Raw genomic sequence first — 24,974 nt, 5'->3', positions numbered from 1 at the left:
CAACTCAAACTCCGCACAATAGGCTGCATGATGCAATTTCACTCCCATGTCCATGGGAAGGTCCATCTTCATAACCAGCAGCACGGTAGAGATGGGCTCAACAACACGCTGAATGGACTGCTCAGGATTGGCATCACATTCTCTTCACCAAGAGTGTCACATATGCCTTCAACCAGACAATCATTGTAGACGTGTTTGGAGGCAACCCAGTCAGGCTCAACTCCTTAGCCAACTGTCCAGTGAGTGCAGCAAGGTGGAGGTTCTTTGCTGTTTTGGGATGGGATTATGTGTGGCCGACGTACGCCACTGGTGGTCATGGAAGGCGCCGTAATGACTGTATGATATGTGAATGCCATGCTCTGACTGATAGTGCAACTGTATCAGCAGCATATTGGCAAGGTATTCATCTACATGGCCGACAATTCGCGCCCCTATCGTGGACATCTTGTGAATGACTTCCTTCAGGATAATGATATCACTCGAGTAGAGTGGCCAGCATGTTCTTCAGACAGGAACCCTATCAAACATGCCTGAGATGGATTGAAAAGGGCTGCTTATGGACGGCATGACCCACCAACCACTCTGACGGATATACGCCGAATCGCCATTGAGGAGTGGCACAATCTGGACCAACAGTACCTTGATGAACTTGTGAATAGTATGCCATGGTAAATACAGGCATGCATCAATGCAAGAAGACATGCTACTGGGTATTAGAGGTACTGGTGTGTACAGCACTCTTGACCACCACCTCTGAAGGTCTCACAGTATGGTGGTACAAACTGCAATGTGTGGTTTTCATGAGCAATAAAAAGGGCAGAAATGATGTTTATGTTGATCTCCATTCCAATTTTCTGTACAGGTTCCAGAACTCTCAGAACCAAGGTGATGCGAAACTTTTTTTGATGTGTGTATAAAAGGAACTGAATGGTAAGTACAATTACAGTATACATTAACTAAACTTATTGCCTGTTGGCTTTTGTCTTGAGATCTTTGGCTGACATTCATTTACAATTTTTCTGATGTTTCATTAGCCACGAGTGGCCGGCAATGTTGAAGATTCGTCCATTATTGCTGGTGCTGTGCTGCCACTGGCAACAGAGGGTGAATCTTTGTCAATGCCACTTGTACTGGTGAAATGCCAAAAATCATTGAACAAATGTCAGCCGAAGAGCCCGAGACAAACGCAGACACGTAATGTGTCAAAACGGCTCAATAACTTTGCATTAACTTAACAGTTGCCCCATCCACTTGTAAACACTATTTATCAAATAATTGGTGACAAATTACTTTCTCTCATACAAATTGCGCTGTTTTTTTTATGAAATGGTGTTTACCAAAGGGAATTAATTTATTGCTTCTAAAACTGAATGTAATCACATGAATGTGGTGTAATACTATTACTGTTGGTATAACAGAAAAAGTTTACTCAGATTTGTCTATACAATTTGTTTATTTATAGTTGACAATAACATTCTGCTAGTGAAGACTGTGTTTATAAAATCCCAACAATCTCTTAAATACCTCTGGATTATATCCCTCCAATGTTGGTTTACCTTTGATATAAGTACATGAATTAAATAATTGGATTCTTGGAATATTCCACATTATATTCTTTACTCCGTCTTTGCCATTCAGATTCAGTGTGTTGAGCTGGAACACTAAAAAATGGAACCACCTTCCATCTGTCTGTATGCACTGTATGGTGACTGGTTCTGGTAGGTTCTTGACATTGTCCTAGTAAAAGAAAAGGAATGAAGTAGAACATTAAAAACAACAAGATTGTCAAAGTTAACTCATCGTGTTTCTACTGTTGATATTTGCAGCCATTTCTCTTCAATTGCTACTGCATTATGCTTTATCATATACATAAGAAAAATTCCATATTTTACAAATGAATGTTTTACATGTGTGTACCAAATATGTTTTGTCCCTTCATGCTAGACACCTTCAGTAGTCTATAATACAAACAAAATTACTTAATTACTAGCTGAGTACCCGGCATTGTCCAAGTATGTCTTTAGTCCAGTCTTCTATTAGACCATCTTCTCCTTCTCCATCTCTCTGTTCATCTCCTCCTGCCCCTCTCTGTCCAATTGCTCTTCCCCGCTCCCCTTTTACCCACAGGTTTACTCACGTACACGCTTGTCACATACATTTCACATATATTCAACCTACTACATTCATATTTGTACACGCATTGCACACCTATCTCTAGCGAATTTCGCCCTGCAGTTTCATTTTCACACATCACAATGTTTATGACAGTCATATCTTCTGAACTATGTGTTGTACAATCACATATTTTTGCAGGTACACTCAATGGTATATGTGGATACTGCCTGCAAAATGTGTTGCAAATACAGTTAGCAGTAAAGCAGAAATAAATTAAAATGTCATGCCTGATGCGGCAGTTTTAACACGTGAAAAGCAAAAATTTAGTTAGCGATATGTTTTTTCTTTCTTTTTTTTCCTTTTAACAGGCAGAATATGGTGCTGCGGTCGGCAACACCTATATGTGACAAAAAGTGTCTGGCGCAGTTGTTAAATTGGTTACTGCTGCTACACCGGCAGATTTAAGTGAGTTTGAATGTGGTGTTATAGCCAGGGCACAAGCAATGGGACACAGCATCTCCGAGGTAGCGATGAAGTAGGGATTTTCCCATACGACCATTTCACGAGCGTACCACGAATATCAGGAATCTGATAAAACATCAAACAAAAACATGGCTGTGGCGAGAAAAAGATCCTGCAAGAATGGGACCAACAATGACCGAAGAGAATCATTCAACATGACAGAAGTGCAACCCTACTGCAAATTGCTGCGGATTTCAGTGCTGGGCCATCACCAAGTGTCAGCGTGCAAACCATTCAACGAAACATCATCAATATGGGCTTTTGGAGCCAAAGGCCCACTTGTGTACCCTTGATGACTGCATGACACAAAGATTTACACCTTGTCTGGGCTTGTCAACACCGACATTGGACTGTTGTTGAACTAAAACATGTTGCCTGGTTGGATGAGTCTCCTTTAAAATTGTATCAAGCAAATGGACGAGTACGGGTATGGAGATAACCTTGTGAATCCATGGACCCTGCATATCAGCAGGACTGTTCAAGTTGGTGGGCATATGCAATTGGAGTGATATGGGACCCATGGTATGTCTAGATACGACTCTGACAGGTGACATGTACGTAAGCATCCTGTCTGATCACCTGCATCCTTTCATGTCCATTCTGCAGTCCAAGGGACCTGGGTAATTACAGCAGGATAATGCAACACCCCACATGTCCAGAATTGCTACAGAGAGGCTCCAGGAACACTCCTCTGAGTTTAAACACTTCCGCCGGCCACCAAACTCCTCAGGCATGAACATTATTGTGCATATCTGGGACGCCTTGCAACGTGCTGTTCAGAAGTGACCTCCACACCCTTGTATTCTTATGGATTTACGGATAGCCCTGCAGGACATGATGTCAATTCCCTCCAGCACTACTTGAGACATTGGTCGAGTCCATGCCACAGTGTCTTGCAACACTTCCGTGTGCTAATGGGGGCCCTACATGATATAAGGCAGGTGTACCACTTTCTTTAGCTCTTCAGTGTATGCTATTATCCGGTCGGCGCCCGACAAAGAAGTGAGGCAACATGACCTTCAGTAGGCAAATCCGATTCTAGGTGAAGTCCTATCCATCGCACAGTCTTTTGAAATTTCTCGCGCCACTGGAGCGCAAATAGAGGAGTGGGGTGATGCTGGGGACATACAACCTATGTGCGCCGTTGACGACGCGCGCAGCGTGTCCCCGCCTGCCGACGTGGCCGCAGTACGCTACACACGCAGTCTCGGCCTAACTGTAAACAGCCCTTTCAGAAACTGCAGCAAAACCCCCGGCAACTTCCTCCATGTCCGCAGTGTTTTACGAAACATTCACGCGAGGATTGTCCCCAATGTTGGGCCGTGTGTCACAATTGCAAAAAGAAGGGTCATGTGTCTTCCGTTTGCAAATCCGACTGCATACATGATGTTCATGACCGTGACACTGATTCTGCTTCTATGTTGTCTGTCAATTGCACTTCTTCCCTTTCAGGGAAGTTATTCCTCACTGTCCAAAACCTTGGTCGGAATGTTCGCATGCAGGTGGATACTGGATCTGCTGCCATTATCATTAATTCTCAGACATATCTTCCGTTGGGTTCTCCACTCCTATCACCTGTCACTCGGCAATTACGGACATACAATAAACAGAAGACTTCTCTCTTGGGACAATTTAGTGTTGAGGTATCTTACAAATACGTCATTCGCACTGTTCCCATATTTGTGGTCGACCAGAGTAACGCAGAAAATCTTTTTGGTTTCGATGCCTTTTGCGTTTTTGGGTTCTCCATAGATGACGCTGTCAATATCGTCTCTGATGCTATTCCTTATGCTCAATTGGATTCCTTGTCGACGACATTTTCGTCCCTTGTTTCTCCTGGGTTAGGCCGTGCAAACGACTTTGAAGCTCATATCACGCTCAAACCCACTGCTCGGCCTAAGTTTTTTCAGGGCCGGACATTTGCTGTGGCCCTTCATGATCGGGTAAAATGGGAGCTGGATCGTCTCACTACTTCAGGGGTCTTGCTTCCTGTCACTTCCAGTGAGCGGTCCTCTCCTGTCGTCATCGTTGCTAAGCCAAATGATGATATTCGTGTCTGTGGCGATGTTAAAGCCACTGTAAATCCACAATGCCTCATTGACACTTATCCTATGCCCTGACCTAAAGAATTGTTCACTAAACTTGCGGGTGGCCAGTATTTTTTTAAAATTGACCTGTCAGAAGCTTATCATCAACTTCCCCTCGATGCCGCTTCCCGGCAGTTTCTGGTCCTTAACACGCCTTTTGGCCTCTATCAATACCAACGATTGCCATTCGGGGTTGCCAGCACTCCGGCTCTCTTTCAGTGATTCTTGGAACAATTATTGCTCCCTGTCCTGGGTGTATCAATTACATGGACGACATTGTTGTCACTGGCTCCATCACTGAAAAACATCTTCAGAACCTCCGCACACTTTTTCATGTCTTACAGACTGCCGGTCTTAAGTGTAATCTTCAGAAACCAAAATTTTTTAGGCATCTATCACGTACTTGGGGTTTCAACTATCTCGGGATGGTATTCGTCCGTTTCAGCAAATTATTGCTGCGATCGATGCCCTTCCTCGCCCTACATCTGTTAAGGAACTGCAGGCCTTCTTGGGGAAAATAGCTTACTATCACAAGTTTTTACCGTCTGCTGCTTCGGTGGCTCAGCCGTTGCATCACCTGTTGCATAAAAAAGTACCTTTTCACTGGTCCGCGTCACGCGATGCGGCTTTCCTGAAATTAAAGACTATGTTGAAACAGGCCCCGTGCTTGGCTACTTATCGACCTGGCCAACATCTTGTTCTTGCCACGGACGCCTCTCAGTACGGGGTCAGTGCAGTCCTTGCGCACCGTTTTTCTGACGGTTCTGAACAACCCATTGCTTATGCCTCCAAAACGCTCATGGATGCCCAACAAAAGCACAAACCACTTGTTTCATTGTTTCATCCATCAACATCACTTCCTGACAAGGCTGCACACCGCCTCCAGCGTTGGGCTCTTTACTTGTCTCGTTTCAGTTATGAGATCCATTTCCAACCGACGGCTCAACATGCGAATGCTGATGCACTGTCTCGCCTTGCCATGGGTCCTGATCTGGCATTCGATAGGGACGAACTTTTTTGTTTTTACCTGGATGTTGCTGAGCAGCGGGTTGTGGATGGATTCCCCATCACTGGGGACCAGCTGGCGGCTGCTATGGGTTCTGACCCTACCCTCTCCCAGGTTTAACGCTGTATTCAGAAGGGTTGGCCAGATCGTCCGTCCGCTAAGATTTCTGATCCATTGCGGAACTACTACGCTTTGCGCTACCGCCTCACGGCTAGGGATGGTGTCATCCTCCTTTCCACCGACAACGGTTCGCCGTGCGTTGTGGTACCTGCGTCTTTGCGTGCTTCAGTCTTGCGCCTCGTTCATCAAGGGCACTGTGGTGTCTCTCGCACAAAATTTCTGGTGCACCGTCATGTGTACTGGCCTGGCATTGACTGAAATAGCACACATGGTCGCTGCCTGCGCCCCTTGTGCGTCACAGGCCGCTGCCCCGAAGTCATCTTTGTCACCGTGGCCTTCGCCTGAGATGCCCTGGGAGCGTATTTATGCTGACTTCGCGGGACCTTTTTTAGGTACTTACTGGCTACTCGTAATTGATGCCTACTTTAACTTTCCTTTCATTGTCCGTTGCACGTCGCCTACCACTGTGGCACCCACAAGTGCTCTCGCCCGCAGTTTTTCTTTGGAAGGCCTTCCCTCTACTCTTGTTATTGATAATGGTCCGCAATTTGCCTCTTCCGAATTTGCGGATTTTTGTGCTCATCACGGCGTTATGCCTGTCACGGCCCCTCCGTTCCATCCACAATCAAATGGTGAGGCTGAACGACTGGTCCGCACATTTAAGGCTCAGATGCGGAAACTCCTGACTTCTTCTGCTGCTGATGATGCGCTTCCCCAATTTCTGGACGACAGCCCCGCACGCTACTTCATCTTCTGCAGCCTTCCACCTCCCGGCCACAGGTGCCTTCGCTTGGCCGGTTCACCGCCGATGACCTTGTACGGGTACGGGGATATGGCAGGTGGCCAAAATGGAGTTCTGGCCACATCTTACGACACCGTGGCCGACACCTGTATGAAATCCAGACGGACATGGGTGTTGCAGTGTGTCATTCGCACCAGCTTCGGCCTCGTGTGCCGGCAACGCCTGTTCCGAATGCTGATACACCACCTTCGGCTCTACCTGACACTCTGGATCTTGGCATCTCTCATTACTCACAACGCAGCCCTCTCACTGTCATCTCGGTGCCAGCACAAGAACGGACGCCACCAGGAGATGTGCCCATGCAGGAGCCAGATGTCCATCATCTGTCGGAGCAACTCTACTCACCTTCTTCTCCTACCGACGCCGACACATTGCCCATGTCTCCTGTTATATCAACCGGACTTGCCAAAACGGGCAGATTGATGCATGGGGCCCCAGCTGATTCGGTCCCTCTGTCTCCTGTCATCTCGACCCGTTATCATCGGGGACACTTCCGTCCGTATGGGAAGCCTCCTCCTCGAGACTTGATGGCCAGTCAAACAACGCCTATGGACATTAGCAATCTACAGGCCACATCCATCAAGACTAGTGCAAAAATTTCAAAGGGGGGGGGGAAAGTGTTGTGACTCGCCGATCATTCAAAGTGCCTCCGCGCAATTACGCGCGTCCTATACATGCGGCGCTGTCTGCCAGATATGCAGCAGCCACGCCACCTAAGCGGCCAGCCAGCCAGCCAGTGGCCGCTAGACTTGGACTCAGTGCTAATTTGAATGTTACCGTGTTCACATGTTTTGCTTGGTCAACTTTCTCTGTGACTAACACATGTTGTGTCGTTTTGAAATATATGTGTTTAACTTGATGTTATAACAGCAAGATCACAGTGGGATAGAGGGGGGAGGGGGGGATGGAGTTGGGTGGGGATGGAAGTAGTGGGGCACTCTGTGTGTGTGTGTGTGTGTGTGTGTGTGTGTGTGTGTGTGTGTGTGTGTGCGCGCGCGCGCGTGCATGTGCATGTCAATTTTTTTAATGGTAAACTGTGAATTAGTTCTTCAACTATTGTGCAGGATGCTACAATACAGATTATGTACAGAGAAATGTTTTAATGTAATTTATCAATTGGAAGAAACTGTATAGTTGTAAATAGAACAGTTATATTTAAATGAGCTGCCAAGAATTACTGCAGATCTCCTATCAAAATATGTATAATTAAATAATTTTCTTCGTATTCCAGATCACTAAAGATGGCAAGCATGAAGAGGTGAAACAGGTTTGGTACACACAAATAAAGCAATGACAAAGCAAGCATAGCATAGTGTTTCGTTACTTTTGTTTTGGAGAACCATATTAAGACTGCAACAACACAAATGTGTAGGCAATAGTGGATGCTCTAATGCAACTCCTAGATTACAATGATTACTCTCACTAAGGACAAAAGGTTCTGACCACAACAGCTATTAAAGCAAGACCCCCACACAAGAAAATAAAACAGTAATCCTATAAACTTTAACTGCAACATTAATTTTCATGGTTCATAACATGTTACATGATTGTGGATGTGATGAAATCCACAACAAATTAATCAAATTTCACCACCAAAATTGAAAATACCTGTAACATATTAAGTAATTTATACAATAAATATTTATAGTGATAGTTCTCGAGATGTGTTTCAATACTTTGCTGTCAAGCCTCGTCACAAGGGTGAGAGAACTTAAAAGTACAAGACTGATGGTAAATTTCACTCTTTTGAACACTTACATTTTTCCGTCATGTACAAAAGGATTTACAAAACCTTGGTAGATAAAAATTCTTAGTGACATTAAGTTGGACTCCAGATTAACTGCCAAATGAACAGGCTGTATTTGAGTTAACAGGTGATTTATTTTATTCAGAAATTATGTTTAGGAATATTTTGTGACTTAGCTAACACTTCTGACTGTGAGAACTGCAATATTCTCATGAGAAAGTTGGAATAGTGTGGAGTAAAAACAGAAGGTTAACAGTTCTCATCTTATGTATATGACACAACTCAATAGATTACTTTCATGTCTCTCTCTTGGTGATAGGCATTTTGAATATGAGGCAATCAAGAAGTATTACTCACAAAATTCACGTGTTATGCTTTTTGCATATAATACAAGGATAAAAAAAAGTTTAATCTCTAACTGAAAGGGTTGATGCTGAAACTGTTATCATGTGGTTGTCATTACATCTTGACCAGATATAACAAATACAGTTTAATACTTTCACAGAATTCTAAAACATATAGTCTGTGTGGCTGTGGATTTAATGCACTCATTGTAAAGGTTGTTAACAATGGTGCTAAAAACAGTCAGACAAAAATCTGGTTAAAATGAGTAAAATATCTACTACTTTTCACTCAAATTTACATCACTCAAACTGTAAAAATTGTAGTTATTCTAAATCTAAAAAAGAAGAGTGTTAAGACTAAAATAAAAGCTCAGGAAAGTGTGGCTAGTGGATCAAATACAAAAGAGAATGGCATAAAACAGCCACTCTGATAAAATATATTAAAGACGTCTCTTGATTATTTAAGGGAACTAGACAGACTTGTCAGAGAATAAAAAAAACTGCTATGTTTGTGTCATTCTAAAATACAGGGAACATTTGCAGATGAATCAGCCTCTTCCCTCTTGTCTGAAAACTAAATAGAATCATATAAAATGTGATATACTCCACACTGGAGTGTCATCTTGCAGGAGAATGAAGATATGTGTCACTGGATTGTGCACTATATTTAAAGGGCCCGCAGCACTCTACCCTATGTGAATGGATGGAAGAAAAGATGATGCACCTGAGTAGCTCCCTCTGCTGGCAAAAGTTTATTGCCTTTCAGTAAGACCTACTATTTTATTACTTATTGAGTTACAACCACAAAGAAGGCATTGTGAATGTATAAATTACTTCCCTGTTTATATCACTGTCTTATAAAAATACTGAAACACACTTCTGATGACTTTCTGGGACAGGGTACTCCAGTTATTCTCATACCTGCTGTCAATGGGAGTAACCTTTTTGGTATCTGAAATGCTCTGGAATCAGTGACTTATTGGAACAGTGCACTGTTAGTGTTGATTTCTATACACTATCAGCTACAGAAGCTTGGACTCCAAGGACAAAGAGAAGTTTAGAGTTTGAAACTGAAAAAACAACAGCTCCACACTATTGCCTTCATGTCACCACATCAAAATGCTATTTGCCAATGCAAAACAACTAGCAGATACAAACGCGTACATATACTGAGCTGACAAAAATCATGGGATATCTCCTAATATTGCATCAGACCACCTTTTGCCCTGTGTAGTGCAGCAACTCGATGTGGCATGTGCTCAACAAATTGTTGGAAGTCCCCTGCATAAATATTGAGCCATGCTGCATCTATAGCCACTCATAATTGCAAAAGTGTTATCAGTGTACAATTTTGTGCACGAACTGATATCTCAGAATGAGATTTTCACACTGCAATGGAGTGTGCCCTGATATGAAACTTTTTGGCAGATTAAAACTGTGTGTACAACTGAGAATCGAACTTGGGACCTTTGCCTTTCGCGGGCAAGCCAAGGTCGCACTCTTGACAATGTGGATTTTGGAATATCGAATTCCCTAATGATTTCCAAAATGGAATGTACCATGCATCTAGCTCCAATTACCAATTCTGCGTTGCCATCGTGTGGCCTTAACCGTGCTGGTAACCTTTTCACATGAATCACCTGAGTACAAATGAAAGTCCCGCAAATGCACTGCCCCTTTATACCTTGTGTATGCGATACTGCCATCATCTGTATATGTACTCATCGCTATCCCATGACTTTTGTCACCTCAGGGTAATGTAGTTTGTAATAGCTATGAATATTGCTGCAAGCTGTGGTTCATGCAGTATGGCGTTATGGTTACCATCTCTGGCTGGTGTGCCGTGGTTTGCCAGTTCAAACCAGATCACCAGCAAGTGATTTATCATTTCTGGAAAGTTATTGAAATGTCCTATATTTGTAATGTTTATATATTCTGGGGTATTTGAACTTTACATAAATAGCCCTACTCTCTGTCCCAGAGGTCAGTTTTGTTCCACCTGTATGTTGGTGTCCGTAATAAACATTCTTTTAGAGCTAAGTATCATATGTCATTGATGATCCTGCTTTTGAATTTGGACTTTAGTATGGTTATGATGTGACATTGTTTGGCAGAGATGCAGGGTAGTTCAAAACCATTTATATGACCATGGCTTCAATTAGGCATCATAAATGTCATTGACTACATGGACAAGATCAGGAATACAAGCAGATCATCATTCAGAAGGTCTGTACATCAGCATTTTTTAGAGACGCTGGTTAAGACCTAATGAAATGAAATGGGTAAAAGGATTCGATCAAATCACCAAATACAACAGGTGGGATGACATGATGTGTTTGGCGAATGTGTACTTTTACACAGATGCGCAGCCCAACAGTGGCTTAAGAACAGCTAAGAGAAGCTCTATACCTGAAAAGCATTCAAGGCCAAACTGAGGAAGATATGTAGTGATAATCAGCAGCAAGTTCACATATTGGAAGAAAAACTGAAGAACAGGACCCAGTGTCATGCCGAAATGACACAGTCTTACATACAGAATGTTTTTGACCTATGCCACATTGTGAATCAAATATGATAGGAGCTGACAAAATCTCATACCTGATGAAAGGATTCACAGCAGCCATATACCAAGATATTTTGGTAAAGGGTACGACAGCAACTGAGGAATTCATCAGGTGGTGCCAGCGAATGCAGGAAATGTAAGAAGAAAGAGTCAAATAAAAAAAGTATGACCAACTCACAAATGTGGTCCTATGGCAGTTGTGGAAGACCACCACCATCTTGCCTCACTCACACTTCATGTAGTGAAAGAATGAATACAGCATTTTAGGGCAACTGGAACTATCAGAGTGAGAAAGCAAGAGATAGCAGCCATGAATGTTGACTCAATACATCAGTAGCTAAATAAAGAATGCCAAAGAAGACATGTATTGATCTTTGGGACTAAATTTCTACCAGCAGTCAAATGCACCAAGGTAGAATGGACTTGGCCAACTTGGACTCATACTGCAGGCATCAAACGGTAACCCAGCACTGGACAACAGCACTTATAACCAAGTCCTACGCCACCCCACAGAAGAACCATTTGAAGGATACAGGACAAGAAACTGGTGTGATTCTACAGTGGACATGTTGTACACTATTGAAGACAAAGAAGACGAGTTTCTGATTACTACTACACTGCAGGACACCAACCATCACAACAGTCCTATTCACATCACTCAACTACTACACTCAACAATTACAGTCAGCCCTGGGCAAGGTTGCTCCATAATACACCATAGCCATTCCCTGTCACTGTACAGAGTTACCAGCCACTCATCTAGCTGCCAAATTCAGGGCTACTAAGCAAGGCAACCATATATGGAGGTGGGGCTGCCACAGATGAAAATCATCCATGGATAAAAGTCACAAAGATGTCAAGAAATCTCACTGACTTCATCACTGACGGCCAACTTATAAAAGTGCTAGTTGACTCAGGACTTTCATTTTTTTGTAATGTCAAATGCTTCTTGACATGAGCTACAGGAGAGCATGTTCTGTGATATGAAAGCAATTATGCTGAAAGTTGCAAATATGTGCAGCTGAAAAGGGTATGTATTGCAAGAATAACTATCAATGACAGAACACAGCCAGTCCAAATTGTCATTTAACAGTCTTCAACAGTCTGTATAATTTTGACCCTAAAGTATTGGGACACCCAGTATATGCCCACAATTGGGCACAAAAATAAACAAGTGACATCTTGAGGGAGGAAGTGAAAGAGTTAGTAAATGGCATAATGATGGGAGAATTCAAATTGCCACCAAAACTGTAGAACCATTTAACTTGGAATAAGTGAAAGAGACATGACGCTTATAGATTTTTGTAGGGAAAAGAACATCTGGTAGTGATGAATACTTTGTTTTGACTGAGAAAAATAAAATTGCACATATGGAAAAGTTCTGGAGACTGCAGCTGCTATAAGATTGATTACATACTGACCAAAAAGAGATTCAAGAATAGCATGTGTAATTTGAAAGGAAGCAGATACAATAGAAGTACAGGTAAGGCTGAATTCCTCTAAAAAGCACACAAAAAACCTTTTGGGGAAAGAATTAAGAATGTCCTCTTGAATATGCTCAACAATGGGGTGGATAAGATTAAAAGTATACTAAGGTGACCGCAGATTACACTAGAAACACTTGAGAAGAAAGAGAAAAGGGGACATTAATGAACAGATGAGATTTAATAATGTATTAAAAGGGAAACGGGCAAAGGAAGGTTTGTGAAGACATAATAGAATTTCATAGACAAGAACATTATGACATGATGCACCAGGACGTCCGAGAAATTGGTAGGGGATCTGGAAGATGAATAATCAGTTTTTGCACTGAAACTGAACTTACTCACTTATGGGCAAAAATACAAAAAATGTGTGAGAATTACATTCAGTATCTGGACAACAAAAAGATTCAGAATCATGAAAATTTATTGGAAGTTGAAGAGGGAACTGATGACAACAAAGGGTAGAAAAATTTAAAATCAAAGTGATATATACTGAGGTGACAAAAGTTAAGGGGTAGTGATATGCACAGGTACAAATGGTGGCATACACAAGTATAGAAGGGCAGTGCATTGGCAGAGCTGTCATTCGTACTTAGGTGATTCATATGAAAACGATTCCGACGTGATTATGGCCACATGACGAGAATTGATGATTTTTAGTTTGAGAGATGCTTAACAGCGTGTTTATCAGTGCCAGTACAAATTCCCAATCTTTTCACTGTCCAGTCTCGCCATTTTCCTGAATGATGATCAAATGATGAGGACAACACAAACACCCAGTCCTCGGGTGGAGAAACTGCCCGGCCCAGCCGGGAATCAAACCCATATGATGGGAATTAACAGACTTTGAATGCAGAATGATAGTTGGAGCTAGACACATAGGACAGTCCACTTTGCAAATTCCATCATACGTACAAACGACCATCACTTGCACGCAGCCAGAATATGCTTTCATCGCTGAAGGCCATGGCATACCATTCCATCTTCCAAGTGATCCTCTAGTGGCACCAGTCGAGTTATTCATATCGCTGCAGTAGTGTGAGTGGAAGGTGGGCTAGAGGTGTGTGTGCACGTAGTCCTACTATGAATAACAAGTTCGCAACAGTTTGTGTTGACATGTCTTGGCTTATAAGCCCTCTTATCTGTGCTGTGGTTGCTGTATGACATGACACTGCTGCCCTTACAATACGAAGATCCTGGTGGATGTCTGTGCTGTGTGGATGCCCAGAACCTCATCTACGGGTGTGAGAATGTGCACATGATCACTGATACCAGCATCATTGGACAACTGACACAGCACGTCCAACTTATGTCACAGCTCTCTGAAAGGACAATCCTGTCACTCAGAAGACCACAATTTGAGACCTTTCAAACTTGTTCAATTAGCTATCCGAAGCATGAGTGCGTCTCCGTGACAGGGTTGCCTGCTTGCTTCACATATTTGCACCACATTGGGCCTTCTGGCTGTGAGCATCCCCTACTAAAAGGTAGACACAGGTGCCATTCTGGTAGCTATACCACTACACTATCTGTTGGCAGGTAACGTTGAAACCATTATCAGTACAGCTACTATACCCCAGGTGGCATATGCCACCATCAGACCAAAAGTGATGTCATCTTTCCGGGCGTAAAATTTTTTTTTCCTCTGGCAGTGTAATTAAAGACTTCTTAAAAAATATGAGAGCTACTACATAACTGTTCTTTTTTCCCATACCTCTGCATCAGCTTGCTAGATGCTGCTTTCCTCGCCCTCTTTAACCTGTTTCTAAGGTGAAGATATGTTAAAACAGCAAATGGTCTGTGGTCCAATTGCCGGCCGAAGTGGCCGTGCGGTTAAAGGCGCTGCAGTCTGGAACCGCAAGACCGCTACGGTCCCAGGTTCGAATCCTGCCTCGGGCATGGATGTTTGTGATGTCCATAGGTTAGTTAGGTTTAACTAGTTCTAAGTTCTAGGGGACTAATGACCTCAGCAGTTGAGTCCCATAGTGCTCAGAGCCATTTGAACCATTTTGTGGTCCAATTACAGGTCTACCTACAGTTTCATCTGCTATACACATGGATCAACCTGCATCTAATAGGCGCTGCTCATGCATGGTTGTTTACATCTTTGGGTGGGTTTAGTGACATCTCTGAACAGTCAAAGGGACTGTGTCTGTGATACAATATCCACAGTCAATGTCTATCTTCAGGAGTTCTGGGAACCGGGGTGATGCAAAACTTTTTTGATGTGTGTACATTCTGCATTGTCTTGCTGCCTGAAAAACCACTGAATAAAGACCACATTTCCTGTAGGAGAAGACATATGTCACCTAAGAGCTGATGGAAACACCTCAGGGAAGATTTTTTAGACCTGTAGGTGAGATTTAAGATATACGTCACCTAGAAGCTGTCGGTAACATCTTAGAGTAGTTTTTCAGACCCGTAGATGAAATCTAACACACTGTGGTGACAGAAGAGAATATTTGATGAACTGTGAGGGAATAAGAAGTTTGTAATGCCACTAACAATTTGCACTGGTGACAAGATAGCATTTTACTTCTGCCAATGACACAAAGCTGATGAAAACCGATGTTGCAAAATATGTAGGAGAGAAGAGGGGAGGCTGAACAATTATAGCGGGCTGCTCACAGAAAATGTAGAATCTTCTGCCTACTGCCAATGTGCCAGGTCTCTACTGGATATTCCGAAATTCCTCCTACAAACTTCTAGGACTTATACAGGGGATTAAGTAACATAATATATGTTTAGAAACGTCATCCAACAATGCTACAGAGAGTCAAAGTCATAGGCGCCGGCACCTGTAAATGTATACATATATAGGATTGTTCAGTGATGACCTGCAAACTTCCTCAGATGATGAAGAAGGAAAAATATATCAGTTTGAGGTAAGGGTCCCTGTACCGGAAACAAACAAACCAAAAGTTATATGTGAAAATCATTCTGATACCTCTGGCAGTAGAATACATATACGGTACTGCTGTTGCTAAGGTTGTGGGGTAGGCAACTTTCAGGGGAAGTAGTATGGACCAAAACAAGGAAAAAAAGTCTCATAAACATAGAATCTAAATCACATACTGAGGAGCTATTAGTACCTGTTCATATTCACACTCACAGCTCTTAAGGTATGAATTTTAGAGCCCATGTTTACTAGACTTTTCCCTTGTTTGGTCAATATTAACACCACTGGTAGTTGCCTACCCTACAATATTAGCAACAACAGTACCAGGACACGTATTCCATTGTCAGAGGTATCAAAATGGTTTTCACTTATAACTTTCGACTCTTTCGTTTCATTTACAGGCACCAGCACCTATAACTTTGACACTCTGTAGCACTGTTGGATGATGTTTCTAGACATGGATTCCTATTCAAAATATTATGTATTCATTCGCCTCTACAAGCCCTAGAAGTTTGTTACGGGAATTTCTGAACAGCCTGTATAGCATCATTTGCTGACAGATGTGCTGCCACAATTGGTGATTACACACCTCACTGAGATACTGAGAGGTTGATGGGCAACTGCCTAATATTTTATACTTTTAGTCCGGGAGATGAGCCTGCCGTGGTGGACAATGAAGGCTACCTGCCAGCACAATAGTCTCCCTTTTTCAGCTACATTCAGGGGCTCACATGGAATACTTAAATTAAAAAAAAATGGCTCTGAACACTATGGGACTTAACATCTATGGTCATCAGTCCCCTAGAACTTAGAACTACTTAAACCTAACTAACCTAAGGACATGACACACATCCATGCCCGAGGCAGGATTCGAACCTGCGACCGTAGCAGTCACGCGGTTCCAGACTGAAGCGCCTAGAACCGCACGGCCACACCGGCCGGCTACTTAAATTCAATTAACCTTCTATCCAGGCCCTCTGGCAAACACTTAACTGTCATTAATTAATCAAGGCCACCCCCAGTTGCCAATTATACAATTTATTTAAGCGAATTGCAGAGTAATCATGTAAAATCACTCTTACATGTACTGCACAATTGTTTAATTTCCTTGTTTAGCTGAAAATGAAAATTAATGATGCATTTGTCTATTTTAATATGTATAGTTCCCTATTAGCTTTTTTCTTTCATGAAACATGTAATCATGTCTACAAATTTCATGACTGTTGGTTTTCCATTAAAAAAGCTAAAATATAATTATTTTCTCATCATGGGACTGCTTAAGTAAACACTATAGTCCAATTTCAAAATATTTAGAAAATGAGATAGAAGAGATCGTGGAATAAGATCAGTTTGGACCTAGAAAAGGAAGAGGAGCAAGGTACAATGGATTGCTGAGAGACATTTCATTCAGTGTTTAAAGTTAAATGTGGAGTTTTGTTTGTGTTTCATTAACTGTAATATAGCTTTTGATGAGGTCTACTGGAACCAGCTCAAAGGAATACTACAGTTAGCTGGAGTAGATTGGAAAGATCAAAGATTAATTTGCATCTTAACATATGCATCAAAAAAGTAAAACTATGAAGCATGAAGCCACTAACAGTAGCAATATTTGGAGGGAAGTTAGACAAGCTTATTGCATGTCTCCTGATTTTTCAAGAATGATATTAATTGTGGAAAAGGAATTAGTAGAATTTGAAGATTTTAAGGTGGAAGAATCATTACTAAAGTGAAAATTAGCAGATGCAACTGTGGTTATAACCAAAATGTGAACAAAAAAACTTTACAAGATATGATAGAATAGTAGACACTTAGAAAGAATTTGGCATGGAAATTAATACAGAAAAGACAGAGGACATGAGAATCTCTTGCAACAAAGATAAAAAATTGGTAAAAACAAAACAGTTCAAATACATGGGAAATCCAGTAACAAGAGACGTTTATTGCACTGGGAAAAGCATTTATTCACCAGTAAGACTGATATTGGGCTGGGAAAAAAGTTGCACATCTGACAAAGTAAATATTGAAATGAGTTGGAGAAATGAAATCAATTTTGGAAAATGTCCTCCGTATAGAATCTAATTGGATGGGCTATATTTTGGGATACAACTGACTGCTACTTGAAACAACAATTGGCAAGATAGAAGGGATTTGTGCAATGGGAAGAAAAAAAGCTCACTAGATTGATGGCTTAAAGTCCAACAGAAAATATTTTTAGGATACAGAAGAAGTTCAATGTGGAGAAAAATGAAAAAGAAGAACTCAAATCAGAACCTCGGGAAAACAGGGAGAACTCTCCAGGCTGCTCTTCAGCCTGCCTGCAGGCAGAACACATTGTTCTAGATCTGTACCTATACTCCGCAAGCTACCTCATGGAGTATGGTGGATAGTACTTCATGTACCCATGTCGTTTCCCCCTTTTGCAGTTCCAGTTGCAAATGGTTCACAGGAAGAACGACTGCTGGTAAGACTGTGTGGGTTCGGATCTTGTGATTTTATCTCCACGGTCTTTTTGCAAGTTATACTTAGGAAGAAGCAATATATTGGTTGATATTCCAAGAAAGTAAGCTCTTGGAACTTTGTTGTTGTTCACAATGACAACTCCTTTACTTACAGCAACATGAGCTCATCTCAAGTGTACACAAAACTTGAATGTGACAAACTGAGACTCCTGGTGTGTCAATCATTAAGTATTTTATCATATGCTACCCAAGTCAAGATGTCTGCTTCTGCAATTAACCAAACTTGTTGCTATAGGGTAATGAAATGCTAAGTCACTCAGAAGACTAGTTTTAAGAGAAACTTACCAATACATAATTATATTTTGACATTTTTCATTTTCTAGTTAGTCATTGGTCTTGCAGTCTAAATTCACGTCTATGAACTTTCCAACTTTCCTGCTTGATTCTTCTTTGCATAAAGAAACATTACTACAGACATTACACATAAAAAAGCAACACAATAAATATTTTAAAATGAAACAAAATGGTCCTGCTCAGGCACTCAACTATTTTCTCATTTGTATAAACCTTGTAACTGAAAATGTTTCCTTGAGCTATTTTATTATTAAAGCTACAATTTGTAGCTGCAAACATGACTTAAACTGGTGTAGAAACTTACCCCAAATCTGTGTCTAGCTTGAGCTGCTGCAACTGCAAATGCCTTTGCAAGTGTTCGCCCAAGTATTTGCTTCTCAGTAACAGGAGTCTCATAGAGATTAAATACTTTTGTTTCATCAAAATAAGTAATTGCTGTATTGACATACCGCGCAGGTCTATTTTTGTTGAAAACTGTAATAGAACAATTTGCTATTAAGTACAAATAATTGTGGTAAACTGCATTATTTACACACTGGTTTTTACTGAAAAACACACCAGTGCTCTTTTACTGTGGTAAACAGTGTAAAATGTCTATTTCTTAAAAGTCTATTATCCATGACTCAGATCACATTTTGAAATTAATATACTATTAACTTGTGCTTCTGTTTTGACTCTCACAGTACAGTTAGCCAGCAATATTTTACAATTTTGGAGGTAACGAAACCATCTTAATAACATTAAATTCACAGAAATATTAACAGATATTTTTAGTAAAATTACAAATGTCACATAAATGGAATACTCCAGAATGAAAAGAACAAACAAAAATAAAAAAGACAATCAGTAACAGTGAGCTGATTAATGCCTGGAGTGTACAAAAGCAAATACTAAACTACGTTTTCTGTCCACTTCAAATGCATAACACAAGTATCACCCAACACTCTTTGAGAATAAGTTAACCATTATATCAAATGTGCATCCTTGCCTAGTGATAACTGATTAACAGCAGGGACAAGAAGGCAAGTGCCAAATAAAATACACTGCATATAGCAAAAATGTCAAAAGTCCACAGGAACTTCACATCAAAGATGTAATAAGACACTCCATCTGAAGATGACAGAGTAAAATCAAAGAACACATCACAGAGGTGAAACAAATAATATAAATGACTATATACACACCATTTTATTTGCCACTTACAGTATTTTGTATCTATCAATGGATAGGCATGATAATATATATGACTATATAGAGGGCACTTTATTTGTCACTTACAGTATTTTGTTTCTATCAATGGATAGGCCTGAAAGTCAATATGGATGTTATTGAATTAGGTTATATTTCCTACACATTCTAATTTATCCTTGCTAACACGTCCGACAATGAGCAACTGAATTACAGAGCTTGCCTGCACAGACAGCATTTCATTCTACTCTGGTACCAACAGAAATTCACTCTTCTATCAGCTTCACAAGAGGATCACTGGTGGATGGGCTTCACTTGTAGACCCCTAACTTTTCCAAAATTTTATCATTAGTCACCACAGTTTATTAAATTTTAAGAAGAACAAGTTGATGAGCAGATGATGCTAATCAATCTTCAGACCACACCTGTTGTGACTCGCCGATCATTCAAAGCGCCTCCGCGCAATTACGGGCGTCCTCTACGTGCAGCGCTGTCTGCCAGCCATGCAGCAGCTGCGCCACCTAAGCGTAAAGCCGAGCAGCGGCCGCTAGACTGGGAATCAGTGCTCATTCGAATGCTAACGTGTACACATGTCTTGCTTGTCAACTTACTCTGTGACTTCTATGTGTTGTGTCGTTCTGAAATGTATTTGTTAAACTTGACGTTATAACAATTGGCGATGAGGTAGTGGATGTTTCCTTTTCACCGTTGACCCACAGGGTTCCATGGCTACTGTCGAGCAACTATTGCAAAATCTCCTTGAACAGCAAACGCTTCTAACAGCGGCGATTCGCAATTTCGTCGCGGCGTCAAATGCGGGGCATTTCTCGTCGTTGGCTGTACCTCCTTTTCCTCCTTACGATGAGACGGAGGAAGACTGGTCTGATTATGAAAAACTTCTTCGACAGCACTTCTTGGCATTCCATGTCACGGACAAACAATCATGTAAGCCTCTGTTTCTTTGCTGGATTTCACCTCAAATGTATCGGTTGTTGTCGCAATTGGCTCCTTTGAAGGATCCTGCATCTTTCTCCTTTGCTGAAATGTGCTCACTTCTGTCTGTCTATTTTCAAATGCAAACGCATGTGGTAGCCTCTCGTGTTGCCTTTTATCGTTGTCAAAAACAGCCACATCAATCCTATCGCGCTTGGGCTGCTGAACTTCACGGCCTCAGTCGAAAGTGTCAATTTGTTACTGACATTCACTAAGAATCCTATGCCGATTCCATGGTACGGGATGCTATTATCCGGTCGGCGCCCGACAAAGAAGTTCGGCAACGTGCCCTTCAGTTGGCGAATCAGACTCTAGATGAAGTTCTCTCCATTGCGCAGTCTTTTGAAATTTCTCGCGCCACTGGGGCGCAAATAGATGCGTGGGGTGATGTCGGGGACATACAACCTCTGTGCGCTGTTGACGACACGTGCGGCACGTCCCCGCCGACCGACGTAGCCGCAGTGCGCTCCCATGCGCAGCCTCGGCCTAGCCGTAAACAACCCGCTAAGAAACTCCAGCAAAACCCCCGGCAACTTCCTTCATGTCCGCAGTGTTTTACGAAACATTCACGCGAGGATTGTCCCCAACGTTGGGCTGTGTGTCACAATTGCAAAAAAAAAAAAAAAGGCCATGTGTCTTCCGTTAGCAAATCCGACTGCATACATGACGTTCATGAACATGACGCTGATTCTGATTCTGTGTTGTCTGTCAATTGCACTTCTTCCCTTTTAGGGAAATTATTCCTCACTGTCCAAATCCTTGGTCGAGATGTTCGCATGCAAGTGGATACTGGTTCTGCTGCCACTATAATTAATTCTCAGACGTATCTTCAGTTGGGTTCTCAACTCCTGTCACCTGTCACTCGGAAATTACGGACGTACAATAAACAGAAGATTTCTCTCTTGGGACAGTTTAATGCTGAGGTATCTTACAAATCTGTCGTTCGCACTGTTCCCATATTTGAGGTCGACCAGAGCAACGCAGAAAATCTTTTTTGTTTCGATGCCTTTTGCGTTTTTGGGTTCTCCATAGATGACTCTGTCAATATTGTCTCTGATGCTATTCCTTATGCTCAACTGGATTCCTTATCAACGACATTTTCGTCCCTTTTTTCTCCTAGGTTAGGCCATGCAAACGACTTCGAAGCTTATATCACGCTCAAACCCACTGCCCGGCCTCAGTTTTTTCGGGCTCGGCCCATTCCTGTAAAATCCCTGGCACGCCGTCATGTGTACTGGCCTGGCCTCGACTCTGAAATAGCACACATGCTCGCTGCCTGAGGCCCTTGTGCGTCACAGGCCGCTGCCCCGAAGTCATCTTTGTCACCGTGGCCTACGCCTGAGAAGCCCTGGGAGCGCATTCATGCTGACTTTGTGGGACCCTTTTTAGGTACTTATTGGCTCCTCGTAATTGATGCCTACTCTAACTTTCCTTTCATTGTCCGTTGCACGTCGCCTACCACCGCGGCAACCACCAGTGCTCTCGCCCGCATTTTTTCTTTGGAAGGCCTCCCCTCTACTCTTGTTACTGATAATGGTCCGCAACTTGCCTCTTCCGAATTTGCGGATTTTTGTGCTCATCACGGCGGTATGCATGTCACGGCCCCGCCGTTCCATCCACAATCCAACGGTGAGGCTGAACGACTGGTCCGCACATTTAAGGCTCAGATGCAGAAACTTCTGACTTCTTCTGCTGCTGATTATGCGTTTCTCCAGTTTCTGGCGTCTTACCGTTTCACCCCCATGGGCGACTACAGCCCGGCTGAGCTCTTACATGGCCGACAGCCCCACACGCTACTTCATCTTCTGCGGCCTCCCACCTCACGGCCGCGGGTACCTTCTCTCGGCCGGTTCACCGACGACGACCTCGTCTGGGTACGGGGATATGGCAGGCGGCCAAAATAGAGTCCAAGCCGCATCTTAAGACACCGTGGCAGACGCCTGTATGATATCCAGACGGACACGGGTGTTGCAGTGCGTCATTCGGACCAGCTTCAGCCTCGTGTGCCGGCAACGCCTGTTCCGAATGCTGCTACACCACTTTTGGCCCTACCTGATGCTTGGGATCTTGGCATCTCTCAATACTCACAACACAGCCCTCTCACCATCATCGCAATGCCAGCACAAGAAGGGACGCCACCAGGAGATGTGCCCATGCAGGAACCGGATGACCATCCTCTGTCAGAGCAAATCTACTCGCCTCCTCCTCCAACAGACGTAGACACATCGCCCACGGCTCCTGTCATATAAACTGGACTTGCCACAACGGGCAGATTGGTGCAGGGGGGCCCAGCAAATTCAACCCCTACGTCTCCTGTCATCTCGACCCGTTATCATCGGGGACACTTTCGTCCGTAGGGGAAGCCTCCTCTTCGAGACTTTATGGCGAGTCAAACAATGCCTATGGACGTTAGCCATCTCCAGGACACCTCCATCAAGACCAGTGCAACAATTTCGAAGGGGGGAAAAGTGTTGTGACTCACCGATCATTCAAAGCGCCGCCGCGCAATTACTCGTGTCCTCTACGTGCGGCGCTGTCTGCCAGCCATGCAGCGGCTGCGCCACCTAAGCAGCCAGCCGAGCAGCGGCCGCTAGACTGGGACTCAGTGCTCATTCGAATGCTAACGTGTACACATGTCTTGCTTGTTAACTTACTCTGTGACTTACACGTGTTGTGTCGTTCTGAAATATATTTGTTAAACTTGACGTTATAACAACACCACCTTTCAGTAAAGAATCCCACAGGTCAACATGGCCACCTAACCGATAGCCTACTGTCTACATAGTGTGTGGGTTACAATACCTTTTAATTCTGGACTTCATAGCAACAGTGCTCTATGAGAGTTCTGGAGAAGAAAACTGTTCTTGAAAACATTTCATCAAAAATGAGAGAGTTATTCTCGTTTTGAGCTTGGTTGTGTAAAAAAGATACAGGACGTGTCAAGAGAGCCATGGTGATAGGAGACACCTCCTAGGAATTTATGACTAGGGAGATGGTTGGGAGGAAGATTCAAACATGTACCTCTCTCTCAATGGCGGCTCACCATATGTGCTCAACAACATTGAGGGTATGTGAACCTGGGGTGAGCAGGAGGAGGGTGGCATGCTTATAATGTCATTACCATGCATATGTCAAATAACACTGGTGCAGTTTGAAAAGGACAGGATAGTTTTCTCTCTTACTATACACAACATATTTTTAAATGGAACAGCATGATATCATTTACAAAGAGAGAAACATATTTATATTTATGTTCTGAAGTTTGACTTCTCTTCTTTCAGTGGATTGTGACAATATCATCAAAGGAACACAGTGTTAATTTGCGTAGGATAAATGAGCAGCTACTTTTGGGATCTGCTTATTTTCTTTCATCACTCAATCACTTGAAACTATGTTAACATCTACATTTTGTCAGGGTAGATTTGAATATGTAGTGTGACAAGGAAGGAAGAAGACTGGTCACATTACTAAGAAACTATTTCACGTTACTAAGCAACTATTAATCATGGTGCATCACTGCACAATTTTATTTTTTACAATAACTGTATTCTCATGGTCTGATGAGTTTCAGCAAAATCAACTGACTGAATTACAATTTTAATGCATTATGCTGGAATGCAAAAATGGTGGAGTTCTACCACAGATGCACAGAAAGTGACAGAGAAATCTTTTGAGCACTAAAAGGAACAAATGCCGATATGGTAAGACCAAACGGGCTCATTTCTATCTTTTTTGTTTGATCAATCATCCACCAAAAAATCTGTTGTTAGTTATGTTGCTCATCTAGTTACACAAATAATCCATTATGCTTTTTGTTCAATTGGAACCCTTCCCATAACACTTTACTTAAAACATTTATGCACGTACACACACTCTGCTCAAAAACAGTGTTTGACACTCCTGAATTTATGCTTTCTTTTCCCACTGAAAGCCCCTTTCTCAACACTCTTTTGACTGCATGAAATCACAATATACAACCACCTGTGTCACAGATGGGTGGACATGCCTTCTCAGTGAGGGTCAGCCACTACATCACCCTTTTTAATCTTGTAGAGTACATCAGAATTGTGGGTGAAATTTATCAATCAACAGCCCCATAATTTGGGAGCTTCACAGGATCTAAATATCTATGAGTGGTTTCGGCTTGATATGGCACAGACATACATGTAGAAACTTGTGGACTATCTTCCTCATTGAATGAAGTCTATTCTCAAGGCCAGAGGTGGTGTTACACAGTATTAACATTGTTGAGGCTGAGGATGTGACCTCTACAGTGGAGGAGGAAAAGGCT

The 24,974-nt window shown here is 42.4% G+C and overlaps 1 protein-coding gene across 1 annotated transcript in view; it reads right to left on the bottom strand.

Annotated features, from left to right (window-relative positions):
• Positions 1-1,434: 1,434 nt before the first annotated feature.
• Positions 1,435-24,974, bottom strand: part of LOC124555705 (39S ribosomal protein L37, mitochondrial) — an 82,546-nt gene continuing 59,006 nt past the window's right edge. The window contains exons 5-6 of the mRNA XM_047129710.1: positions 18,807-18,976; positions 1,435-1,737 (exon numbers count right to left, since the gene is read on the bottom strand). Coding sequence (XP_046985666.1) covers positions 1,480-1,737; positions 18,807-18,976 — 428 coding nt within the window. The 3' untranslated portion in view covers positions 1,435-1,479. The remainder of the gene's footprint in view (positions 1,738-18,806; positions 18,977-24,974) is intronic.

The sequence above is a fragment of the Schistocerca americana genome, chromosome X, assembly GCF_021461395.2.
Source record: "Schistocerca americana isolate TAMUIC-IGC-003095 chromosome X, iqSchAmer2.1, whole genome shotgun sequence".
NCBI lineage: Eukaryota > Metazoa > Arthropoda > Insecta > Orthoptera > Acrididae > Schistocerca > Schistocerca americana.
This window is presented reverse-complemented; position numbering and strand designations above follow the sequence as displayed.